Raw genomic sequence first — 24,957 nt, 5'->3', positions numbered from 1 at the left:
AAAATGTCCGGTGCACATCACTAGTTTATTTGTGAAGCAACTGGCTGTAAAACTGGTGCTACTGATTGTGTTTCTGCAAGATATTTAAAAGGTTATTGCTTTTACTAGCTGTGTCTTGCTAGTGGAACTTCTGGAAGCATTGACTTTTTAAATATTGGGCATAAACTAGAGCTGAGCAGGTCCTGTTCTCTGAGAAACGGACCCACCCGGACTTGGGAATCGGAGTCCAGATCTGAGTCCGGCTCGAAACTTTCCACCTTACTTGGATCCTAAATCAAGGCCAAATGTCATCATCCTGCTGTCGGATTCTCCAGAGTTTTGGATTCTACAACGGTCCCCAGTGATCGCCGCCATCTTCAGTCTAGCTGTGGAGAGTGTAATGGACGAACGTGTCCGTCTCAGTACTGTGTTGTCTGGAAAGGGGCAGGTGCTTTGTCTGCTGTATCTGAAAAATGGGTGCTCTGTCTGCTGTATCTGAAAAAGCGGTGCTCTGTCTGCTGTATCTTAAAGGGGTGTTATGCTGCATCAGTCCAGGCGGGGTGCTGTGTCTGCTGTATCTGAAAGGGGTGCTCTGTCTGCTGTATCTGAAAAAGGGGTGCTCTGTCTGCTGTATCTTAAAGGGATGTTCTGCTGTTTCAGTCCAGGTGGGGTGCTGTCTGCTGTGTTTGCTGCATATGAAAAAGGGATTTTCTGTCTGCTGTATCTGAAAAGGAGGTGCTTCGTCTGCTGTATCTGAAAAATGGGTGATCTGTGCATCCATCCAGGTGCTCCGCTCCAGTGTAAAATTCAAATAATAAAAGCTGAGAACAAACAGCTTAAAAATACAATTATAAATAAAATAATAATTATTATTTTTAATTTGTGCTGCGCCCCAGTGTACTATACAAGTTTTATTTTATTTTTCTAAGTACTGGGACACTGCCCGTCAGACTTCAGTATATTATTTCCTACTCATACACGTATAGTGCGACACTGTTGGTGAAGGACAACCGCAATGTTCGAACCCCACACTAAATAAACAACAGCTCCCAGCAGCCCTTAGCACCGGAAAAGTCTGGCGCTAATGGCTGCTGTGAGTTTATTTAGTGCGTCTACTTCCCTGTAATGTAGCGCGGTGAGACACTGGCGCTAACAATAGTGACAGGCTGCTGTGCGAGTCTCCGGGAGAGCTACTGCTGAGGGGAGGACAAATAGGTAAAGCCTCTGCTAAGTGATTCTACCCCCTGGCCACAGGTGGCACCACCAGGCGGTGCCCCTCCTCAGCTGACGCCCCTGGCGAGTGCCATCCTGGCAAAGGGGTAGATATGCCTCGATCATCCAGCTACCAAAGTGCAACCTGTTGGCCTAAACTGGATGAAAACAATATTGTGAGCTGTGAGGTGGTCAAAATTGAGTGTAAATGAGTGGAAATGAATGTTATTGAGGTTATAACTACTGTAGGAACACAAACAGGCCCAAATTCTGCGATTTTAGCTGTTTAAACAGAATATTTCAGCATTATTTACCATTGTTAAAAAAGACTCCTAAAGGATCAATACACAAAATTTATAGTTGGACAATATTTATTTGGTAATTTAAAACACAAAATTACTAAACTTGAGAAAATACTAGCCTGTAACCTCTCTTTTGACCCCCTGCTGATGTGCTAACCACTTTACTGATTTAACTTAATTTTTCCTAACAAAACCGCTCAGAAATTGTTGGGTTTTTTAATACTTATTAAAGATTAAAAAGTATTTTTAATAATATATTAAAATGTTTTAGTTAAAAATATATATATCCAGGGGGTAAGTTTGCACCTCTTATCCCCACCCATGTCCATAGACCCCTATTATAAAATACTGAAACTTCCCTTCCCCATTGGCAATAGACCCCCAAGTGGTCTAAATCAAACCAATAGTAGCGTCCGCATCCCCTTAGTAGCAAAAAAATCCACACGTTTCATAAACCCTCTCGCCTTGTCATAAGCCCCCCTACCCTGTGACCAATGCAGTGGTGAAAATAGGGGCCCGCAGACCCTGCGAGCGCTTGAAGGCACGCAAGGCTGTGGGGTGCCCTAGCCGCCGCCACTGATTTCTGCTGGGAAAGAGGGACACGGAGGGCACAGCGCACGCCTCTCCTGTGTGTCCCTCCTGGGTCTCCAGCGGCAGCAGCGTGTCTGATAAATGAAGTGCCCGGCACTTCATTTAACAGACACACCACTGTTGCCGGAGACGCAGGAGGGACACACATGAGAGGCGCGCGCTGTGCCCTCCGTGTCCCTCCTTCTCGAATCGCACAGCAGTGGGGGAGCCCGGGAAGGGGGGGGGGGGGGTACCTGGCACTGGGGGAGCATATTTAGCACTGGGGGGGCATATTTGGCACTGGGGATGGGCATATTTTGCACTGGGGGAGGGCATATTTGGCACTGAGGGGTATATGTGTACCTGGCACTGGGGGGGCATATTTGGCACTGGGGGCATATGTGTACCCGGCACTGTGGGGGAATATATGGCACTGGGGGCATATCTGGCACTGGGAGCACAGCCCTAGCAACAAGCATTACCCCCTGGTTACAAGCACAACACCCAGCTCATGAAATCCCTGGCAACAAGCATTACCCCCTAGCAACAAGCATGACACCCAGTGCATGAAACCCCTGGCAACGAATATTACCCCCTGGCAACAAGCTTGAAACCCAGCACATGATACCTCTGGCAACAAGCATAACACCTACCGCATGAAACCCCTGGCAACGAACATGACACCCTGAGCATGAAAACCCCTGGCACCATGCATGGAACCAAGAGCATGAAACCCCTGGCAACGAGCAGGTAATTTTAAAGTAATTAAAAGCCTTACTGTAGGACTTACTGTGTAATAGGCATTGTGGTGTGTGGCATAATGTATCACGGACATTGCGGTGTGTGTCATAATGTGTCACAGGCATTACGGTGTGTGGTATACTATATCACAGGAATTGTGGTATGTGGTATAATGTCTCAGTGGCATTGCAGTGTGTGGCATAATGTATAACGGGCATTGCGGTGTGTGGCATAGGTTATAATGGGCATTGCGGTATGTGTCACAGGTATTACGGTGTGTGGTATACTATATCACGGGCATTGTGGTATAATGTCTCAGGGGCATTGCAGTGTGTGGCATAATGTATAACGGGCGTTGCGGTGTGTGGCATAGGGTATAACGGGCATTGCGGTATGTGTCACAGGCATTACGGTGTGTGGTATACTATATCACGGGCATTGTGGTATGTGGTATAATGTCTCAGGGTCATTGCAGTGTGTGGCATCATAATGTATCACGGACATTGCAGTGTGTGGCAAAATGTATCACGGACATTGCGGTGTGTGTCATAATGTGTCACAGGCATTACGGTGTGTGGCATAATGTGTCACAGGCATTACGGTTTGTGGCATAATGTGTCAGGGGCATTATGGTGTGTGGCATAATGTCTAGGGGCCATTGCAGTATGTGGCATAATGTATACTGGGCATCAGTGCCGTAACTAGACATTTTAGCGCTGTGTGCAAGAAATGGCATCGGCGCCCCCCCCCATTATGTAATATAGGGGACGTGCACGCCGTGGGTGCGCGTCAAAAACATAGGGGCGTGGCTTCATGGGGATGAGGTGTGGCCACAAAATAATACCAATTCATATTACGGTGCATAGTAGTCTCCATTATTCAAACTACGCTGCACAGTAGTGCCACTACACCAGGTGGAGACCCTTTTACACCTTACGGCGGACAGATTCCCCTTTTTACACATTACGGTAGACAGCGTTTCCTTTTTATACATTACGTCAGAGTCCACCTTTTACACATTACGGCGGACAGATTCCCCTTTTTACACATTATGGTAGACAGCGTCTCCTTTTTACAAATTACGTCAGAGTCCACCTTTTACACATTTACGGCAGACAGCATCCCCTTTTTACACATTACGGCAGACAGCGTCCCCTTTTTACACATTACGGCAGACAGTCCCCCATTTTTACACATTACAACAGACAGCGTCCCCTTTTTACACATTACGGCAGACAGCGTCCACTTTTTACACATTACGGCAGACAGCGTCCCCTTTTTACACATTACGGCAGACAGCGTCCCCTTTTTACACATTACGGCAGAGAGCGTCCCCTTTTTACACATTACAACAGACAGCGTCCCCTTTTTACACATTACTGCAGACAGCGTCCCCTTTTTACACATTACGGCAGCCAGCGTCCTCTTTTTACACATTACGGCAGACAGTCCCCCTTTTCACACATTACAACAGACAGAGTCCCCTTTTTACACATTACGGCAGACAGCGTCCCCTTTTTACAAATTACGGCAGACAGCGTCCCCTTTTTACACATTACAGCAGACAGCGTCCCCGACAACGTCCCCTTTTTACACATTACGGCAGCCAGCGTCCCCTTTTTACACATTACGGCAGACAGTCCCCCTTTTTACACATTACAACAGACAGCGTCCCCTTTTTACACATTATGGCAGACAGCATCCACTTTTTACACATTACGGCAGACAGCGTCCCCTTTTTACACAATACGGCAGACAGCGTCCCCTTTTTACACATTATGGCAGCCAGCGTCCCCTTTTTACACATTACGGCAGAGTCCACCTTTTACACATTATGGCAGACAGACAACACCTTTTACACATTAAAAATAGATAAATAGACACATTCCACCCCCGGGATCCAGATCGTCAGAATGTCATTGTCAATGGAGCCACTTGCACCACGCAGTGGGCTCGGTGGCATGCTACGCTCGCCAAGTTTCTATTCCCACTCGATGGGTGTCATATACACCCAAGAGTGGAAATAGTCCATGTAAGTTGGCATGCCGACTGTTGGCATTGTCAGCGGTTGGGATTCTGGCGTCGGTATCCTGACCGCTAGCAAATCAACATGTACAATCTACATCCCATACCAAGCACATCCTACATTAATCAACAGCAACAACAGCCTGGTTTAAAGAAAATCACCATAAAACATGTGAAAGAAACACATATGTGACTATGCAGTTATCCCCATATACTGCTCCAGCCCCCCCCCACCCCCCCTTTAGATAATATTGTTCTGCCACCTGCGCCCCCTTATATATTAATTTAACTTATGCCTCTATATCATCTCAATTAATATATTAATGTGTGCTTGTATTAATTTACTGTATGCCACATGCCCCCTTACATATTTATGCCGTCACCTCCCCCAATTATATATATATATTTATTAGGGATGAGCGGGTTCGGTTCCTCGGAATCCGAACCCGCCCGAACTTCATGTTTTTTTACACGGGGCCGAGCGACTCGGATCTTCCCGCCTTGCTCGGTTAACCCGAGCGCGCCCGAACGTCATCATCCCGCTGTCGGATTCTCGCGAGGCTAGGATTCTATCGCGAGACTCGGATTCTATATAAGGAGCCGCGCGTCGCCGCCATTTTCACACGTGCATTGAGATTCATAGGGAGAGGACGTGGCTGGCGTCCTCTCCGTTTATAGAGAAGAGAGTGAGACCGTAGAGAGAGACACAGTAGTAATTTTGGGGAGCATTAGGAGGAGTACTAGTTACTTGCTGAAGTGATAGATATAGTGTGACTGTATATTATCTGACTTGTGGGGGAGACACTGACAGTGGGGAGCAGTTAGAGTCTGAGAGCAGGACTCAGGAGTACATATAACGTACAGTGCACACTTTTGCTGCCAGAGTGCCACACTGCCATTGTGACCACACTGACCACCAGTATAATATATATTGTGATTGTCTGCTTAGGAGTACTACTTGCAAGTTGCTGATAGTGTGACCAGTGACCTGACCACCAGTCACCACCAGTTTAATATATATATATATATATATATATATAATTGTATATAATATATATATATAATATTGTATACCACCTACCCGTGGTTTTTTTTTTTTCTTTCTTCTTTATACATACTACTATAGTAGCTTACTGTAGCAGTCTGCGGTGCTGCTGAGCTGACTGTGTCCAGCAGGTCCGTCATCAGTCATTACATAATAAATATATATACCTGTCCGGCTGCAGTACTAGTGATGATATATATATATATATTGATTTCATCTCATTATCATCCAGTCTATATTAGCAGCAGACACAGTACGGTAGTCCACGGCTGTAGCTACCTCTGTGTCGGCAGTCGCTCGTCCATCCATAATTGTATACCACCTACCCGTGGTTTTGTTTTTCTTTCTTCTTTATACATACTACTATAGTAGCTTACTGTAGCAGTCTGCGGTGCTGCTGAGCTGACAGTGTCCAGCAGGTCCGTCCTCAGTCATTACATAATAAATATATCTACCTGTCCGGCTGCAGTACTAATGTGATATAATATATATTGATTTCATCTCATTATCATCCAGTCTATATTAGCAGCAGACACAGTACGGTAGTCCACGGCTGTAGCTACCTCTGTGTCGGCAGTCGCTCGTCCATCCATAATTGTATACCACCTACCCGTGTTTTTTTTTTTTTTTCTTCTTTATACATACTACTATAGTAGCTTACTGTAGCAGTCTGCGGTGCTGCTGAGCTGACAGTGTCCAGCAGGTCCGTCATCAGTCATTACATAATAAATATATATACCTGTCCGGCTGCAGTACTAGTGATATTATATATATATATATATTGATTTAATCTCATTATCATCCAGTCTATATTAGCAGCAGACACAGTACGGTAGTCCACGGCTGTAGCTACCTCTGTGTCGGCAGTCGCTCGTCCATCCATAAGTATACTAGTATCCATCCATCTCCATTGTTTACCTGAGGTGCCTTTTAGTTGTGCCTATTAAAATATGGAGAACAAAAATGTTGAGGTTCCAAAATTAGGGAAAGATCAAGATCCACTTCCACCTCGTGCTGAAGCTGCTGCCACTAGTCATGGCCGAGACGATGAAATGCCAGCAACGTCGTCTGCCAAGGCCGATGCCCAATGTCATAGTACAGAGCATGTAAAATCCAAAACACCAAATATCAGTAAAAAAAGGACTCCAAAATCTAAAATAAAATTGTTGGAGGAGAAGCGTAAACTTGCCAATATGCCATTTACCACACGGAGTGGCAAGGAACGGCTGAGGCCCTGGCCTATGTTCATGGCTAGTGGTTCAGCTTCACATGAGGATGGAAGCACTCAGCCTCTCGCTAGAAAACTGAAAAGACTCAAGCTGGCAAAAGCACCGCAAAGAACTGTGCGTTCTTCGAAATCCCAAATCCACAAGGAGAGTCCAATTGTGTCGGTTGCGATGCCTGACCTTCCCAACACTGGACGTGAAGAGCATGCGCCTTCCACCATTTGCACGCCCCCTGCAAGTGCTGGAAGGAGCACCCACAGTCCAGTTCCTGATAGTCAGATTGAAGATGTCAGTGTTGAAGTACACCAGGATGAGGAGGATATGGGTGTTGCTGGCGCTGGGGAGGAAATTGACAAGGAGGATTCTGATGGTGAGGTGGTTTGTTTAAGTCAGGCACCCGGGGAGACACCTGTTGTCCGTGGGAGGAATAGGGCCGTTGACATGCCTGGTGAAAATACCAAAAAAATCAGCTCTTCGGTGTGGAAGTATTTCACCAGAAATGCGGACAACATTTGTCAAGCCGTGTGTTGCCTTTGTCAAGCTGTAATAAGTAGGGGTAAGGACGTTAACCACCTCGGAACATCCTCCCTTATACGTCACCTGCAGCGCATTCATAATAAGTCAGTGACAAGTTCAAAAACTTTGGGCGACAGCGGAAGCAGTCCACTGACCAGTAAATCCCTTCCTCTTGTAACCAAGCTCACGCAAACCACCCCACCAACTCCCTCAGTGTCAATTTCCTCCTTCCCCAGGAATGCCAATAGTCCTGCATGCCATGTCACTGGCAATTCTGACGAGTCCTCTCCTGCCTGGGATTCCTCCGATGCATCCTTGCGTGTAACGCCTACTGCTGCTGGCGCTGCTGTTGTTGCTGCTGGGAGTCGATGGTCATCCCAGAGGGGAAGTCGTAAGCCCACTTTTACTACTTCCACCAAGCAATTGACTGTCCAACAGTCCTTTGCGAGGAAGATGAAATATCACAGCAGTCATCCTGTTGCAAAGCGGATAACTGAGGCCTTGACAACTATGTTGGTGTTAGACGTGCGTCCGGTATCCGCCGTTAGTTCACAGGGAACTAGACAATTTCTTGAGGCAGTGTGCCCCCGTTACCAAATACCATCTAGGTTCCACTTCTCTAGGCAGGCGATACCGAGAATGTACACGGACGTCAGAAAAAGACTCACCAGTGTCCTAAAAAATGCAGTTGTACCCAATGTCCACTTAACCACAGACATGTGGACAAGTGGAGCAGGGCAGGGTCAGGACTATATGACTGTGACAGCCCACTGGGTAGATGTATGGACTCCCGCCGCAAGAACAGCAGCGGCGGCACCAGTAGCAGCATCTCGCAAACGCCAACTCTTTCCTAGGCAGGCTACGCTTTGTATCACCGGTTTCCAGAATACGCACACAGCTGAAAACCTCTTACGGCAACTGAGGAAGATCATCGCGGAATGGCTTACCCCAATTGGACTCTCCTGTGGATTTGTGGCATCGGACAACGCCAGCAATATTGTGTGTGCATTAAATATGGGCAAATTCCAGCACGTCCCATGTTTTGCACATACCTTGAATTTGGTGGTGCAGAATTTTTAAAAAAACGACAGGGGCGTGCAAGAGATGCTGTCGGTGGCCAGAAGAATTGCGGGACACTTTCGGCGTACAGGCACCACGTACAGAAGACTGGAGCACCACCAAAAACGCCTGAACCTGCCCTGCCATCATCTGAAGCAAGAAGTGGTAACGAGGTGGAATTCAACCCTCTATATGCTTCAGAGGTTGGAGGAGCAGCAAAAGGCCATTCAAGCCTATACAATTGAGCACGATATAGGAGGTGGAATGTACCTGTCTCAAGCGCAGTGGAGAATGATTTCAATGTTGTGCAAGGTTCTGCAACCTTTTGAACTTGCCACACGTGAAGTCAGTTCAGACACTGCCAGCCTGAGTCAGGTCATTCCCCTCATCAGGCTTTTGCAGAAGAAGCTGGAGGCATTGAAGGAGGAGCTAAAAGGGAGCGATTCCGCTAGGCATGTGGGACTTGTGGATGGAGCCCTTAATTCGCTTAACAAGGATTCACGGGTGGTCAATCTGTTGAAATCAGAGCACTACATTTTGGCCACCGTGCTCGATCCTAGATTTAAAACCTACCTTGGATCTCTCTTTCCGGCAGACACAAGTCTGCTGGGGTTGAAAGACCTGCTGGTGAGAAAATTGTCAAGTCAAGCGGAACGCGACCTGTCAACATCTCCTCCTTCACATTCTCCCGCAACTGGGGGTGCGAGGAAAAGGCTCAGAATTCCGAGCCCACCCGCTGGCGGTGATGCAGGGCAGTCTGGAGCGACTGCTGATGCTGACATCTGGTCCGGACTGAAGGACCTGACAACGATTACGGACATGTCGTCTACTGTCACTGCATATGATTCTCTCACCATTGAAAGAATGGTGGAGGATTATATGAGTGACCGCATCCAAGTAGGCACGTCAGACAGTCCGTACTTATACTGGCAGGAAAAAGAGGCAATTTGGAGGCCCTTGCACAAACTGGCTTTATTCTACCTAAGTTGCCCTCCCACAAGTGTGTACTCCGAAAGAGTGTTTAGTGCCGCCGCTCACCTTGTCAGCAATCTGCGTACGAGGTTACTTCCAGAAAATGTGGAGAAGATGATGTTCATTAAAATGAATTATAATCAATTCCTCCGTGGAGACATTGACCAGCAGCAATTGCCTCCACAAAGTACACAGGGAGCTGAGATGGTGGATTCCAGTGGGGACGAATTGATAATCTGTGAGGAGCGGGATGTACACGGTGATATATCGGAGGATGATGATGAGGTGGACATCTTGCCTCTGTAGAGCCAGTTTGTGCAAGGAGAGATTAATTGCTTCTTTTTCGGTGGGGGTCCAAACCAACCCGTCATTTCAGTCACAGTCGTGTGGCAGACCCGGTCACTGAAATGATGGGTTGGTTAAAGTGTGCATGTCCTGTTTATACAACATAAGGGTGGGTGGGAGGGCCCAAGGACAATTCCATCTTGCACCTCTTTTGTCTTTCATTTTTCTTTGCGTCATGTGCTGTTTGGGGAGTGTTTTTTGGAAGGGCCATCCTGCGTGACACTGCAGTGCCACTCCTAGATGGGCCAGGTGTTTGTGTCGGCCACTAGGGTCGCTTATCTTACTCACACAGCTACCTCATTGCGCCTCTTTTTTTCTTTGCGTCATGTGCTGTTTGGGGAGTGTTTTTTGGAAGGGCCATCCTGCGTGACACTGCAGTGACACTCCTAGATGGGCCAGGTGTTTGTGTCGGCCACTAGGGTCGCTTAGCTTACTCACACAGCTACCTCATTGCGCCTCTTTTTTTCTTTGCGTCATGTGCTGTTTGGGGAGTGTTTTTTGGAAGGGCCATCCTGCGTGACACTGCAGTGCCACTCCTAGATGGGCCAGGTGTTTGTGTCGGCCACTAGGGTCGCTTAGCTTACTCACACAGCTACCTCATTGCGCCTCTTTTTTTCTTCTTTGCGTCATGTGCTGTTTGGGGAGTGTTTTTTGGAAGGGCCATCCTGCGTGACACTGCAGTGCCACTCCTAGATGGGCCAGGTGTTTGTGTCGGCCACTAGGGTCGCTTAGCTTAGTCATCCAGCGACCTCGGTGCAAATTTTAGGACTAAAAATAATATTGTGAGGTGTGAGGTATTCAGAATAGACTGAAAATGAGTGGAAATTATGGTTTTTGAGGTTAATAATACTTTGGGATCAAAATGACCCCCAAATTCTATGATTTAAGCTGTTTTTTAGGGTTTTTTGAAAAAAACACCCGAATCCAAAACACACCCGAATCCGACAAAAAAAAATTCGGTGAGGTTTTGCCAAAACGCGGTCGAACCCAAAACACGGCCGCGGAACCGAACCCAAAACCAAAACACAAAACCCGAAAAATTTCAAGTGCACATCCCTAATATTTATGCTGTTTCCCTATGTCCCCTTTTATTTTGAAGTTGTGCCTCCTGACCCCTGCACACTAGCCTGCCTTATATATTAATATAACTGGAGCTTCCTACCTCATGGTTGTACTGTCCTGTTTATCATGTGCTGGCCGACTGCTCCAGAATACACACCACACAGTAATGAAGAGGCTTATGTGCTGCTATTGCCACATCAGATGCTAGGGGCGGAGCTTCGTGTGGTATGGGGGCGGATCCATGGACGGGTCAGGGGGCGGAGCCTCTGCCATAATCAGGGGCTGGGGGAAGATTTTCGGAGAGGGCATGGGCTGGACGGAACTTTGGTAGGCTGCTTCGGAGTTGACAGGGCAGCTGGCAGGTGAGGGAGCTGAGACAAACAGACACACACACACGTCAGGGGCGTGGCCTAATCACGGACCTCCATGACCGCGCTCCTTTAATAAAACAAACCCCGAATAGCATGCAGCAGGGGCACTTGGGCTGGAGGCGGAGCTGTCCCGGGAGAGGAGGAGGAGGCGGCACTGGAGTCAGGATCTGCTGACCAGCACAAGCGGCAGAAGTCAGGTGCCTTCAGCAGTTACTCCCATAGTGCCGAACAGCTCTGCATCTGCTAGGGCGGCCAATCGGGAGCACACAGCACAAATGCGCTCCCTCTGCAAGTGCGCTGTGTGCCAGGCACACTAAGCACACACCTAGTTACGGCCCTGCTGGGCATTACTATAAGGAGAAAAAATTACAAATAATATAAGGGGCATGAATCAGGATTATTTTTTTTCCTATGGTGGCCAATGTCTGGGCGTGCAGGTTGCAAAACTGGGGTATAAGGTAGTCTTTTCCTGCAATGCCATGCCTCTATGCAAAGCCACGCCCATTTCAGCAAAGTCAAGCCCCTTTTCGCATGCAGATCCATCGCTTTGCTAGTGACAATTATGGGGGGGGGCAGAGGATTTTTTGGCTTGGGGGAGAAAAATTTCTAGTTATGGACCAATGTATTTTTTTATTTGTCTTCCTCCCACTCCCCCCTCTAGCATCCTTTACTATATATTCCTCCCCCTCCATCCCCACTTGTTATAGATTCCCCCTGCCCCCCCCCCCCCTTAGGCATACACCCCCACCACCCATCCCCAACATGCAGAGTGCAGCGAAGATCAGCCAAATTGTGCTGTCCTATACTTTCTCAGTGTATGCGCTCCAGAATGCCAGTGGAATGGTATTCTGGAGCGCGATTCCGGAAATGATGGGAAATCGCATAATGGGGGCTCCAGAGAGCGGGGGCAGCGCACATCAGGGCCAGTGTGTTGCATGTGATGCGACCTGGGCAGATAATGTACACCTGGCTCCAGTCACATCACATGCAACTAAACCAGTTAAGTGGGTAAAACAACTATAGAGGTAAACAATTCAATTAGAAATTGTCTGATTTAGCATAAGTAATGTACAATAGATTGCAAAGAGGCAAGGTCAGGATTTTGTTGAGGAAGTCACATTTTCTGCACTGAAAACTACAACCTGCAAAACTCTGATAAGTATCAAACTTAAAAAAAGAAGCAATTCATTAATAAATTGGTTTTGTGTCACCATCTATGGGTGGAAAGTTATACCACAGCACTTGCTGTAGTAAAATTAATAATTATATATGAATATGCATGAAGACTGTCTTATTTATTTTATTCATTTATTAATGTTTACTTATATAGCACCATCTTATTCTGTTGCACTTTACAAGTGTTGAATATTGTTTAATAACTTGATTACAGTAACTATATAAAGTGAATTGGAAAGGTACAAAACATTAAAAGTACTGGTTGCCTTGCCACCTGCTTTCTCCCACATCCAAAGATACTGTATGGAAAAAGTCCTTTTGTCCAGATAAAAAAAATTGTTTTCAATTTTGTATTGTCTATTACTAATATTAGAAATAGTATATAGTTTAGATTACCTTTTAGCAATAGCAAATTTATTACTACACTGTATTTTAGTTTTCTCTTTTATTGGTGTATTTTCTTAACCGTTATATTGTATATCCTACAGTATACAAAGAATGAGGAAGTGGAAAATCATTTATTGGATTGCAGTGTGGGCGATCTGCTTCGATTTGACGACTACAATATGGATGGCTACCTTACTCTACCGGAACTGTACACTGCATTCCGTAAGTCCTGTTTATGATGATAAAGTTTTTACACAAACTATATGAAATGCTATCAGTAAAAAAGATTGCTGGCACATGCAAGGTGTTCTAAACCATATGACAATATAACATTTTAGGATGAGGGCAGTCACAGATGTGCCTTAAAAAATGGATAATAAGCAATCTATGTATATTTCACAAAATGTTTTTATGAGTTGTTACATTTTGCCATTTAGAAGTGAAATAATTGCATTTAATTTAATATGAAATTATACCTAAAATAATCTCTATTGGAGGGATGTAATGGAGTCAGAGTTCACCTGATGTGTTGGGATGCCTTGAAAATAACTCAGACTTCATTACATCCCATCCCATATATTTATATCTATATGGAAAAAAAATGACAGACAAAATCAAATTGGCTATTGCTGTTCCTACAATATGTGTTATTTAAATATGAGAATTAGGGAGCAATGTATCAAGCATTAGAGAGAATAGGCATATTCAATTAGGCACAGGGTTTACTGCAGGGAGCTATTTAGCATTTTCCCTGCATGTTAAAACCTCAGGTACCGCATTGCACAGTAATCCATAGATTCTGTGTAAAATGCGGAATTAATGGGTTTTCCTGCATGTTAAATTCAAGAGGGAGGGCTAGATGCATCATCGCTTGGATAGTAATAAAATGAGCGAGAGAGAAAGCCCAGCCAACCAGCTCCTGACAGGTCACAGTCCCTGTTTGAAAAATGACAGTTAGGAGCTGGTTGGCTGGGCTTTCTCTCTCTCTCATTTTATTACTATCCAAGCGATGATGCATCTAGCCCCTTGTCTTTTAACCCTGACTTTTCCTCGCAGCTCCTGAGGCTGCAAGGAAAAGTGCACCCTCTGTGCTTAACACGCATGGTATAAAAGACCTAACTAAATATATCCGAACTGGTAAACCCCATGGCTAACTGAAGATGCCCCAAAGTGAAGAAGTTGCCCAAAGCAACCAGTTTCTGTCATTGCAAAGTCTGTGCTAGATAAATTCTAAAAACTGCTTGTTCCTTTGTGCAACTTCTTCACTTTATCTTTTTTTGTGGTTTGTTACATATCCCCTTATTATGCATAAGAAGCTATAAAGAGCTACCAGAATTTAGAGGGAGATTTAACATGGCATAATGGGGGTCATTCCGAGTTGTTCGCTCGTTGCCGATTTTCGCTATGCTGCGATTTGTTGCTAATTGTGCGTGCGCAAGGCACATAGGGCGCATGCGCTTAGTTATTTCATTAAAAACTTAGCAGTTTTGCTGTGCATCCTGCAGCGCTTTTCAGTCGCACTGCTGATCGGTGAATGACAGGAAAGGGGCGTTTCTGGGAGGTAACTGAGCGTTTTCCGGGAGTGTGCTAAAAAACGCAGGCGTGTCAAGGAAAAACGCAGGAGTGTCTGGAGAAACGGAGGAGTGGCTGGCTGAATGCAGGGCGTGTTTGTGACGTCAAACCAGGAACTAAATGGACTGGGCTAATCACAATCTGTGTGTAGGTCTGGAGCTACTCAGAAACTGCAAAGAATTATTTAGTAGCAGTTCTGCTAATCTTTCGTTCACTATTCTGCTAAGCTAAGATACACTCCCAGAGGGCAGCGGCCTAGCGTGTGCAATGCTGCTAAAAGCAGCTAGCGAGCGAACAACTCGGAATGAGGGCCAATGTCTGATGAAATGAATATAGCTCTGCAGGTGAAGATGTGGACCAGACAACCTGTTCAGAGCTGCATGCAAGTCTATTTTGCAAAAAGATTTCTTATGCAAGTGCAACTTTGAGCACCTGTGGCTGATACAGAGTTGTGTGCATCTCAGTTGAATCTCCACTTGCATCTTAGCCGGGTGTAACTGGCACTAGGTGGCAACTGGAAATGGAAATAGAACTGGAGTCTATTCAGAGGTGATTACATGCAGGCAGAGATCTCTCTGATTTCAGATGGATCTCTTGCACCAGGTATAGGGCTAGTGCAAATGCGTCCTTATAGTTACGGCAGATACATTAACAAGAGGCTGGATGGGAGTAGTGCAGCTGCATAGATAAGGTCAACTTTTATTACAGATGAAGATCTGCATTTATCTTGAAGCATGCAATGAAGTCACATTTACTGCTAACTTGAGTACGGTCCCAAAATGTGATTCCGCAAATGGCATTACAACACAGATAATACATTTTAAATAAATTTTAATTTTAAGTTTTAATTTAATTTTAAATGTCAGTTTTAAGTAAATTTTAAATAACATTATTTTTATTTTATGTTTGCACTACTAGTTCTAGTAACATTATGGATAGGTTTAACAACATTTTACAGAGCCATAATGAGGAAGCTGAAAGCCATGTTTTGCAGATTGCTAAGGCGTATCTTTGAATCTTTTTTTTCTTTAATACTGCATATTGCTTTGTAAATATTGGGGGCAATTCCAAGTTGATCGCAGCAGGAATTTTATTTACCATTTGGGCAAAACCATGTGCACTGCAGGGGAGGCAGATATAACATATGCAGAAAGAGTTAGATTTGGGTAGGTTATTTTATTTCTGTGCAGGCTGTAAATACTGGCTGCTTTATTTTTACACTGCAAATTAGATTGCAGATTGAACACAACACACCCAAATCTAACTATCTCTGCACATGTTATATCTGCCTCCCCTGCAGTGCACATGGTTTTGCCCAACTGCTAAAAAAATTTCCTGCTGCGATCAACTCGGAATTACCCCCATAGGGCTTAGTCTCTATGTAGGGCTCTATAAGGGCTCTATTTATGAAGTGGTTTGTTTCATTCCATTTGCTCATGGTTTTTAAACAGCAATAAAAAATACAATACTTTTTCTTTCAATATTATTGCTACTTTATAACCTCATACCTGCCAATATTTTGTCGATGGTGGCGATCTGATGGGTCTCCATTATCATTGGCAGAGGAGACAGAATTTTTTTAAATCTCCAAGGTAGGGGCACAACGCAGCCCCCCACCCTCCCATGTCAACTCTGCCTCCTAACCTTTTTTGATTGGGCCATCATATAGACTTGCCCCGGTTCAGTTCTAACCCCCTTTCTGATTGGCCCACTGCCCACAGAAAGTAGGGTGCTGATGGCACCATCAATGGTGACCCCTTTGATGGCCATCCCTAAAGTTGAGACAGACAAGCATCTGGCCAAGTTACTCACTGTTACCAAACCTATAGATAGATATATGGCAGCCTTTGCAACTGTACCAATTGTATATGGAACGTATTTATTTTATAGCTGTAGTATGTTATGAGTGATGGTTATGCTAATGGGGACTGTTGGTCTCTACAGCGAAAAAAAGGTGTAAGAACACGCCAACATTGGCAATTTCACAAATGTTGGCAGATCATCAACACAGCCTATTAAATTCTATTTTTAAGTTTATTGTTTAAGCTTGGATCAGTATATTTTGGAGTGATGAGTAATTTGAAGCTTTGTTACTGATAGAACTAACTGATGTTCAGAAAAACATTATCAGCATTGTTAAACAGTATTACTGTATGTAAAATGACAAGTAAGTATAGAGAAAGACTGTGGGGGAGATTTATCAAAATTTGGAGAGAGATAAAAAACCAACCAATCAGCTACCAACTGTAATTTTTCAAACACAGCCTGTGAAGTGACAGCAGCTGATTGCTTGGTACGTTTTATCGCTCCACTTTTTCTCTCTCCAGGCTTTGATAAATCTCCCGCTTTGTGTGCTAAGGGCAGCAAAGTTAATTTGTCCTTTTGTTTCTCTGACTATTGTCAGGCATCTGTACAATTCCCAGATATTGGGGGTTATTCAGAGTTGTTAGCAAACCAAAAAAGCACACTAATGGGCAAAACCATGTTGCAGTGCAGGTGGGGCAGATGTAACATATAAAGAGAGATTAGATTTGGGTGGGGTGTGTTCAAACGGAATCTAAATTGCAGTGTAAAAATAAAGCAGCCAGTATTTACCCTGCACAGAAACAATATAACACACCCAAATCACATCTGCCTCACCTGCAGTGCAACAGGGTTTTGCCCACTTTTTTGGTTTGCCAACAACTCTGTATAACCCCCATAGAGCCAAACAGACTGCTCAGGCATATGTGTGAGGCATAACTTGAACTGCCTTACAAGAAATATTAAACATGCCTTGCAAAATTCAGAATGCAGAAATAATTCAAGCAAACAGCATCACACCTCCAGGCTGAAAACCTTTGGTAGGAATAACTGTGTTGTATTCAAAGTAAAGAACATCTGCTAAGACAGGAACTGATCACTGTTTTTTTTTTTTGCCTTGTGTTTTGTCTTGCGGATATGATGTACTTTGAACAAATTCAACTAAATATAATAAACAAAGGCACCTAAATGTAATAATCAAAGATATATGTGGGATTCTAACCAACTGTAAGAGGATCTTCAGTATCACTGACACAAGAATATCATGTTGAACAAAAGCATAGATATAAATATGTAAGTGTTAGCTATTGACATTTTACTCACCATGTCTTGTCCTTGGCCATTTTATGTCTCAGCATGTGGTCCTCCTCACATTATTACTGCTATCAGAACAAAGTAGGAAATAATGTATAGGCTTACTAGCATTGATTTGTGTCTCTTTTCAGCACTCGTGTTCAAACTTGAAAGTTACATCCACTGAGGGAACAGTAAGAGTCTCATTTATATATAGGAGTAAATACAGTTAAAAGGTGGTAATTGTCACAAAACATGCTGTAATTCAAGGTACATCCACAAATACTGGGCAGCTTTTATTTAACACTGCAATTTAGACAACAGCTAGGATGAACTGTTCTTTTGAATCTGCATTTTTTTTAAACACGCATAGCGATCAATGTTTTCATACTGCGCATGCGTCTGATCCGCAGTGCACATATGCAGCAATTGATTCTCGAGTGCAGTTGCAGCGAGATTTTAGTCACAAAATGAATGACAGGAAGTAAGTGTTTGGGGGCGGTAGTGGGGAGTGGTCATGCGAATGCAGTCATGTCATGGCTGATCAGATGGCGTTTTCTGGGCGTGCATACATTAGTAGCTGCAATCACACTTGCTACTGGAGAGGCCTGTGTGTCCCAGGAGTGCAGCTCAGCCTCCACATCTACAGAGGTACTCAGGCTTTGCTTGGCAAACCGATGTGCAATGATGTTAGCGATGTTTCAGAAATTATGCAGCGTTATATGCATATGATGTGATTGCAGTGGGTGTTCTTTTACATGGGTTAGCTTCTGCCCATATTAGCATATAATCGCAATTGCATATGGCAAATCATTGCAACAAGAGTAGGAAGAACAACAGCACCTGAATATATTGTTCGTACAGCTGAAGAACAATATAGCGCAAAGTGCATCTGTACTGTACGTGTGTACAGTGTCGGACTGGGGCATAAAGGGCCCACCAGGAGAATGCAGTGGTATGGTCCCACGCTTAGGGGCTTGGTCAGTCTCCGGAGGGGTGTGACCAGCCCCTGACAGAGGTTTGGCTAACCATTAGAGAGTGCATGGTCTGGGCCCCTTGAATATGTCACAAATACTGCTAGTGCATGCATGATAATGTACCAGAATAATAACAGCAATGCACTGTATAATCTTCACCAGAGTCCTGTGCCGTGTATGGTAACATATGTATAATGTATAACTCAAGTGCACAGTCTGGATCCTGATCCCTAGAGGAGGAGTTGCCCCCCCCCCAAAAAAAAAAATAATAATAATAATATATATATTATGCAAATAATATGCTAGTGAAGATAAGTGTATGACATAATAATAATAATAATAAGAAGAAGAAGAAGAAGAAGAAGAAGAAGAATTATTATTAATATTATTATTATAATTATTATTATATTTATATAGCACGTTTTCTCCAATAGGACTCAAGGTGCATACATGTCATATATGGTTTTAAAAGATATATATATATATATATATATATATATATATATACTGTATATTTATAAAATGGCATGGTATAATGACAGAAATCTCTGTAACATGACTGGACACATTAGATCACATGACTGTGCAATATTTTCCAGCAAACACAGTTTCCAGCATAACTGCACACCTGAACTGCTTCCATCTGTCACACTACCATCTGTACACACATCCAAATGTACTGTAAACAACAGCATCACTCACAAAGACATTACTGATAAATGGGATCCGGACTGAAAGTCGACAGTAACTAGGTCGACCACTATTGGTCGACAGTAACTAGGTCGATAGGGTGTCTAGGTCGACAGGGTCTTTAGGTCGACATGTTCTAGGTCGACATGTCAAAAGGTCGACATGAGTTTTTCACAATTTTTTTCTTTTTTTTAACCTTTTCATACTTAACGATCCACGTGGACTACGATTGGAATGGTAATCTGTGCCGAGTGAATCGGTAGCGGAGCGAAGGCACCATGCCCGAAGCATGTCGAGCGAAGCGAGCCATGCGAGGGGACGCGGTGCACTAATTGGGGTTCCCGGTCACTCTATGAAGAAAACGACACCAAAATAACATGAAAAACTAGTAACCTAGTTACTGTCGACTTTCAATACCACACCCCTGATAAATAGCAGTACATCAGTGCCTCACTGACAGCAGGACATCACTGGCCCACTGAGAGAAATATAAAAATATTCAACTTATTCACTTACAGTGTTATTCAGGTAAATATTTATTCATTAAAAATAATTCAAATTTGCCAGCCTTTTCTGTACTTTTTTTTTCAACTATTTGGTATCTGTTTCACCCTATTTTGTCACAACTTGGCTCACGCACTGATATACAGTACACACGCTTTGGTGTGCATATATGAGAGTATAAGCACATACCAAGAGTGGTGTATAACACACACACACACACACACACACACACACACACACACACACTGAGGAACCTTATTTCACATAGTAATTGGAGTTTCCTGTATATAAACTTGTTTCAAATGTATTTCCATATTTGTTCTGTAAGGCAGACAATGTATTTGTAAAGCTTACCCATATTGCAAAAAAAATAAAAAAAATTCCTTCTGTAAGGAAGCTTTGAGCCAGTCCATTCACAATACAAAATAAAGTTTGTCCCAAAATAACTCAAAAAGTGGAAGAACTCTGAGTTAACATCTGTCAGCACATTTTACATTTGCATACCTGCAGGGGAATACAGTTTTGCAGAGGTACAATACTGTACCTTCTAGCAGAACTTACTCCTAACTGCACATGACAACCTTATTATGTCTGAGGGGTTCACAATTATCACAAAGTAAGATAAGTTTTATGTTTAACCTCTGTTACCTTACTTTACGTTTAGACTTACGTTTATGGTTTGAGGGACTCAATGATGCAGGAGTTGGTTGCCATATTGGTAGACTAATTATTAATGCAAACTAGCTTCAATGTTATAAAACTGTCATAAGATGAATACATTAAATTGCAATTTACATTTATACTTGGAGTGGCACAGTGGTTACATTGTTGAGATCAAGGGCTAGGTTCCAATTAAGGCACTATGTATGTGGCGTTCACATGCTCTCCCCATGTTTTCATGAACATAGATTTACTGACTTCAGAGGCGTAGCATGGAGCAATGGCACCCGGAGCAAGCTCACATCACGGCGCCAAATTCCCACCACCACCCGTATACACACAAACACAATGGGGTAAATTTACTAAGAATCGTATTTTCCCGTTTGAGGTCAAAGTTCAATCACGAATGACATCGAAAGTGTAAATATGCAACTTTTTGAATTGATTACGACTAATTTACTAAGCTGCCGTATTCTGCATTTTCGGTTTTTCCAATGTCGATGTCATTCGTTTTTTTAGGCAGTGTTTTACGTGAGTGACTTGTAAAACACTGCCGACTTTAATACAATGAATCTCGGCCGGATCTGAGAGATCCGTGCAGGGCTTCATTGTGCACCTTGTAAAAAAAATAAAAAATGTTTAAACTTAAAAAAAAAAAATTGCGTGGGGTCCCCCCTCCTAAGCCAAACCAGCCTCGGGCTCTTTGAGCCGGCCCTGGTTGCAAAAATATGGGGGAAAAATTGACAGGGGTTCCCCCATATTTAAACAATCAGCACCGGGCTCTGCGCCTGGTCCTGGTTCCAAAAATACGGGGGACAAAAAGCGTAGTGGTCCCCCGTATTTTTGAAACCAGCACCGGGCTCCACTAGCTGGACAGATAATGCCACAGCCGGGGGTCACTTTTATACAGTGCCTTGCGGCCGTGGCATCAAATATCCAACTAGTCACCCCTGGCCGGGGTACCCTGGGGGAGTGGGGACCCCTTCAATCAAGGGGTCCCCCCCCCAGCCACCCAAGGGCCAGGGGTGAAGCCCGAGGCTGTCCCCCCCATCCAATGGGCTGCAGATGGGGGGCTGATAGCCTTTGTTGAAAGTAATGAATATTGTTTTTAGTAGCAGTACTACAAGTCCCAGCAAGCCTCCCCCGCAAGCTGGTACTTGGAGAACCACAAGTACCAGCATGCGGCGGAAAACCGGGCCCGCTGGTACCTGTAGTACTACTACTAAAAAAATACCCCAATAAAGACATTACACACACACCTTGAAAGTATAACTTTAATGCATACATACACACCACCATATACACATACTTACCTTATGTTCACACGAGGGTCGGTCCTCTTCTCCAGTAGAATCCATGGTGTACCTGTTGAAAAAATCCTACTCACCAAATCCAGTGTAGAGGGCTCCTCGGATAATCCATTTGTAATCCACGTACTTGTAAAAATAAAAAAACGGGACACCCGACCACGAACTGAAAGGGGACCCATGTTTTCACATGGGACCCCTTTCCCCGAATGCCAGAACTTTGTGGTCAGCGGTGAGGTCACTTTCGGTCAACCGCTGACTACAAAGTTCCCACCATTGGTTACAATGGAGCGCATAGGCGCTACATTGTAACACTGCCGTGTGCCGCCTGTCAGACAGTACAGGAGCACACAGCCGATCAGGAGGGTGCCACAACGTGGCGCTCCCTGATTGGCTGAAGAAACCCACTTAGACATCAGTCAGAGGGGGTTTCTGGCATTCGGGGAAAGGGGTCCCATGTTCGTGGTCGGGTGTCACGTTTTTTTATTTTTACAAGTACGTGGATTACAAATGGATTATCCGAGGAGCCCTCTACACTGGATTTGGTGAGTAGGATTTTTTCAACAGGTACACCATGGATTCTACTGGAGAAGAGGACCGACCCTCGTGTGAACATAAGGTAAGTATGTGTATATGGTGGTGTGTATGTATGCATTAAAGTTATACTTTCAAGCTGTGTGTGTAATGTCTTTATTGGGGTATTTTTTTAGTAGTAGTACTACAGGTACCAGCGGGCCCGGTTTTCCGCCGCATGCTGGTACTTGTGGTTCTCCAAGTACCAGCTTGCAGGGGAGGCTTGCTGGGACTTGTAGTACTGCTACTAAAAACAATATTCATTACTTTCAACAAAGGCTATCAGCCCCCCATCCGCAGCCCATTGGATGGGGGGGACAGCCTCGGGCTTCACCCCTGGCCCTTGGGTGGCTGGGGGGGGACCCCTTGATTGAAGGGGTCCCCACTCCCCCAGGGTACCCCGGCCAGGGGTGACTAGTTGGATATTTGATGCCACAGCCGCAAGGCACTGTATAAAAGGGACCCCCGGCTGTGGCATTATCTGTCCAGCTAGTGGAGCCCGGTGCTGGTTTCAAAAATACGGGGGACCCCTACGCTTTTTGTCCCCCGTATTTTTGGAACCAGGACCAGGTGCAGAGCCCGGTGCTGGTTGTTTAAATATGGGGGAACCCCTGTCAATTTTTCCCCCATATTTTTGCAACCAGGGCCGGCTCAAAGAACCCGAGGCTGGTTTGGTTTAGGAGGGGGGACCCCACGCATTTTTTTTTTGAAAAATTAAAACATTTACCACCCCTACCCACTGAAAAACATGCACGGATCTCATGGATCCGTGCATGCCTATACAAACACGGGATAAAAAAGCAGGTCTGTTTTTTTAGCACTTTTTCACGATTTGTATTTCATCACGGCAGTGTTTGGCAATTGTCGGCAGTGTTTGTGTTTTGCACTTTTAGTAAATTCCCGATTTCTACCAAATTGCAGGCGTATTTGTAAAAGACTTAATAGAGAACACGAATGGCGCCAAAAGGCAACAAGCAGCAACCCCTTTGCACCAGTGGTAATCCCTTATACCAATATGAAACAGTGAACAAAATAGAGTAAGTGCAATAGGGTGCGCTAAATGCGAAGACTGGTGAACAGATCTGCTCGACCTGTTGTATGTGATATTAAAAGTTGATACTTCCCTTGATATCACCTATATGCATATACTTCTTAGGTCCGTTCCACATATAAAAGAAAATAAATAGATGCATATAGTGTAGTATGTTTAAAATGAAACAGGATTTAATCCAATTATTTCTCAAATTTATACATAAAAGATGCACAAAACAAATACAGAAATTTAATTCCTAAAAACACTTGTTTTTCTCCCAAAATGATGGGTGATAAAGGTGGAGGATTACCAGATGAGAGTGATCAGTGAGCGTATAAGATGTAACCTTAGGGTAACTGGCTCCGGAACCGGGTTCCCTCGTCCACGTCCCAATCGTCTGGTCAGCCTTACACCTGCTGGTAATTCAATGGATACTCCACTCTCCTGCTGCTACGCGTTTCGGGAATGTCCCTTCATCAGGCAGTGAGAGTGAAGTGAATGGTTTGCCTTTTTATACCCTCAATCTAGATTACTTCCAGGTTAAAGGTCAAAAAACTTTAAACAATGTTTAACATATACCAAACAATAATAAAAGGTTTACCTATATCAAAAACTCCATAATTAATAATGCATAATAAATGACAAGGCTGACAATATTTAAAAGCCAGAATACAGAAAATCGTATTATATTGACCGGAAGTGACGTCAGCGTGACCTCCGGTTTTTTCTATGATCAACAACATATATATTGAACCTCACAGTTAAATACAGTAAGAGAGAGTCCGAGCTTGTACACTGTTTGCTAGTACTTAATTATCAGAAGTTCAGCAAGCGTGTGGGAAAAGTTCTGTTTTGCGGAGTGGCTGGAACGCATCTGGAACGCAATGTGACTTCCGGCTGCATACTTCCGGTCCGGTGGAACGCATTTGGAATGCATCCGGTCTTTAGTGACGCACTTCCGGTTGCGGCAATCAGCGCTTGGAAGCGGAATGACTATTTATAGTGAAGTTCTATTGTTCATATGTGGCAACTGGAGTCCATTAAATTCTATATATATTATACATAGGACAATCTTCAAAAATTCAAAGGTTTTGTTTTCCCTGCTGGTGTTTCGTGTATTTCAGTTCCATTTTGCTTGTGGGCTACCATGCCCATACTGCAAACTTAAATGAAATGGCAATTAGACTCTTTTTACATATTAATAATTAATAATTAACACTAGCCAGTTTATGGAGACAATATATGGGAGGGAAGAGGGTGAGAAAAGTTCAAAAATTATACCAGAATACAGAAGAGTAGGAAGTGAGAATTATAGGAACCACTTTAGCTCAAAATCTGAGTTGAGTCCATACGGGATGAGACTTTTAACTTTGTGGATCCATTTCATCTCGCTTTTGGCTAAACGTGTTGCCTCATCTCTATACCTCCAGTTGTTTTTAATATTCTCTATAGCTAAAAAGCGGACGATGTTATTAGTAGAACAGTTATGCACTTCTTTGAAGTGGTTAGATAGAGAATGTGTGGTTAGACCCTTCTTGATGTTGCGGAGGTGTTCAC

At 44.1% G+C, this 24,957-nt stretch overlaps 1 protein-coding gene across 2 annotated transcripts in view; it reads left to right on the top strand.

The window, feature by feature from the left end:
* Positions 1-24,957, top strand: part of FSTL4 (follistatin like 4) — a 759,591-nt gene that overhangs the window by 141,708 nt on the left and 592,926 nt on the right. For both annotated transcript variants that reach the window (XM_063928295.1, XM_063928296.1), the window contains exon 2: positions 13,090-13,210. In XM_063928295.1, coding sequence (XP_063784365.1) covers positions 13,168-13,210 — 43 coding nt within the window. In that variant the 5' untranslated portion in view covers positions 13,090-13,167. The remainder of the gene's footprint in view (positions 1-13,089; positions 13,211-24,957) is intronic.

This window comes from Pseudophryne corroboree, chromosome 6 (genome assembly GCF_028390025.1).
Source record: "Pseudophryne corroboree isolate aPseCor3 chromosome 6, aPseCor3.hap2, whole genome shotgun sequence".
Taxonomy (NCBI): domain Eukaryota; kingdom Metazoa; phylum Chordata; class Amphibia; order Anura; family Myobatrachidae; genus Pseudophryne; species Pseudophryne corroboree.
Note: the sequence above shows the minus strand (reverse complement) of the source record. Positions and strands in the feature narration are given on the sequence as shown.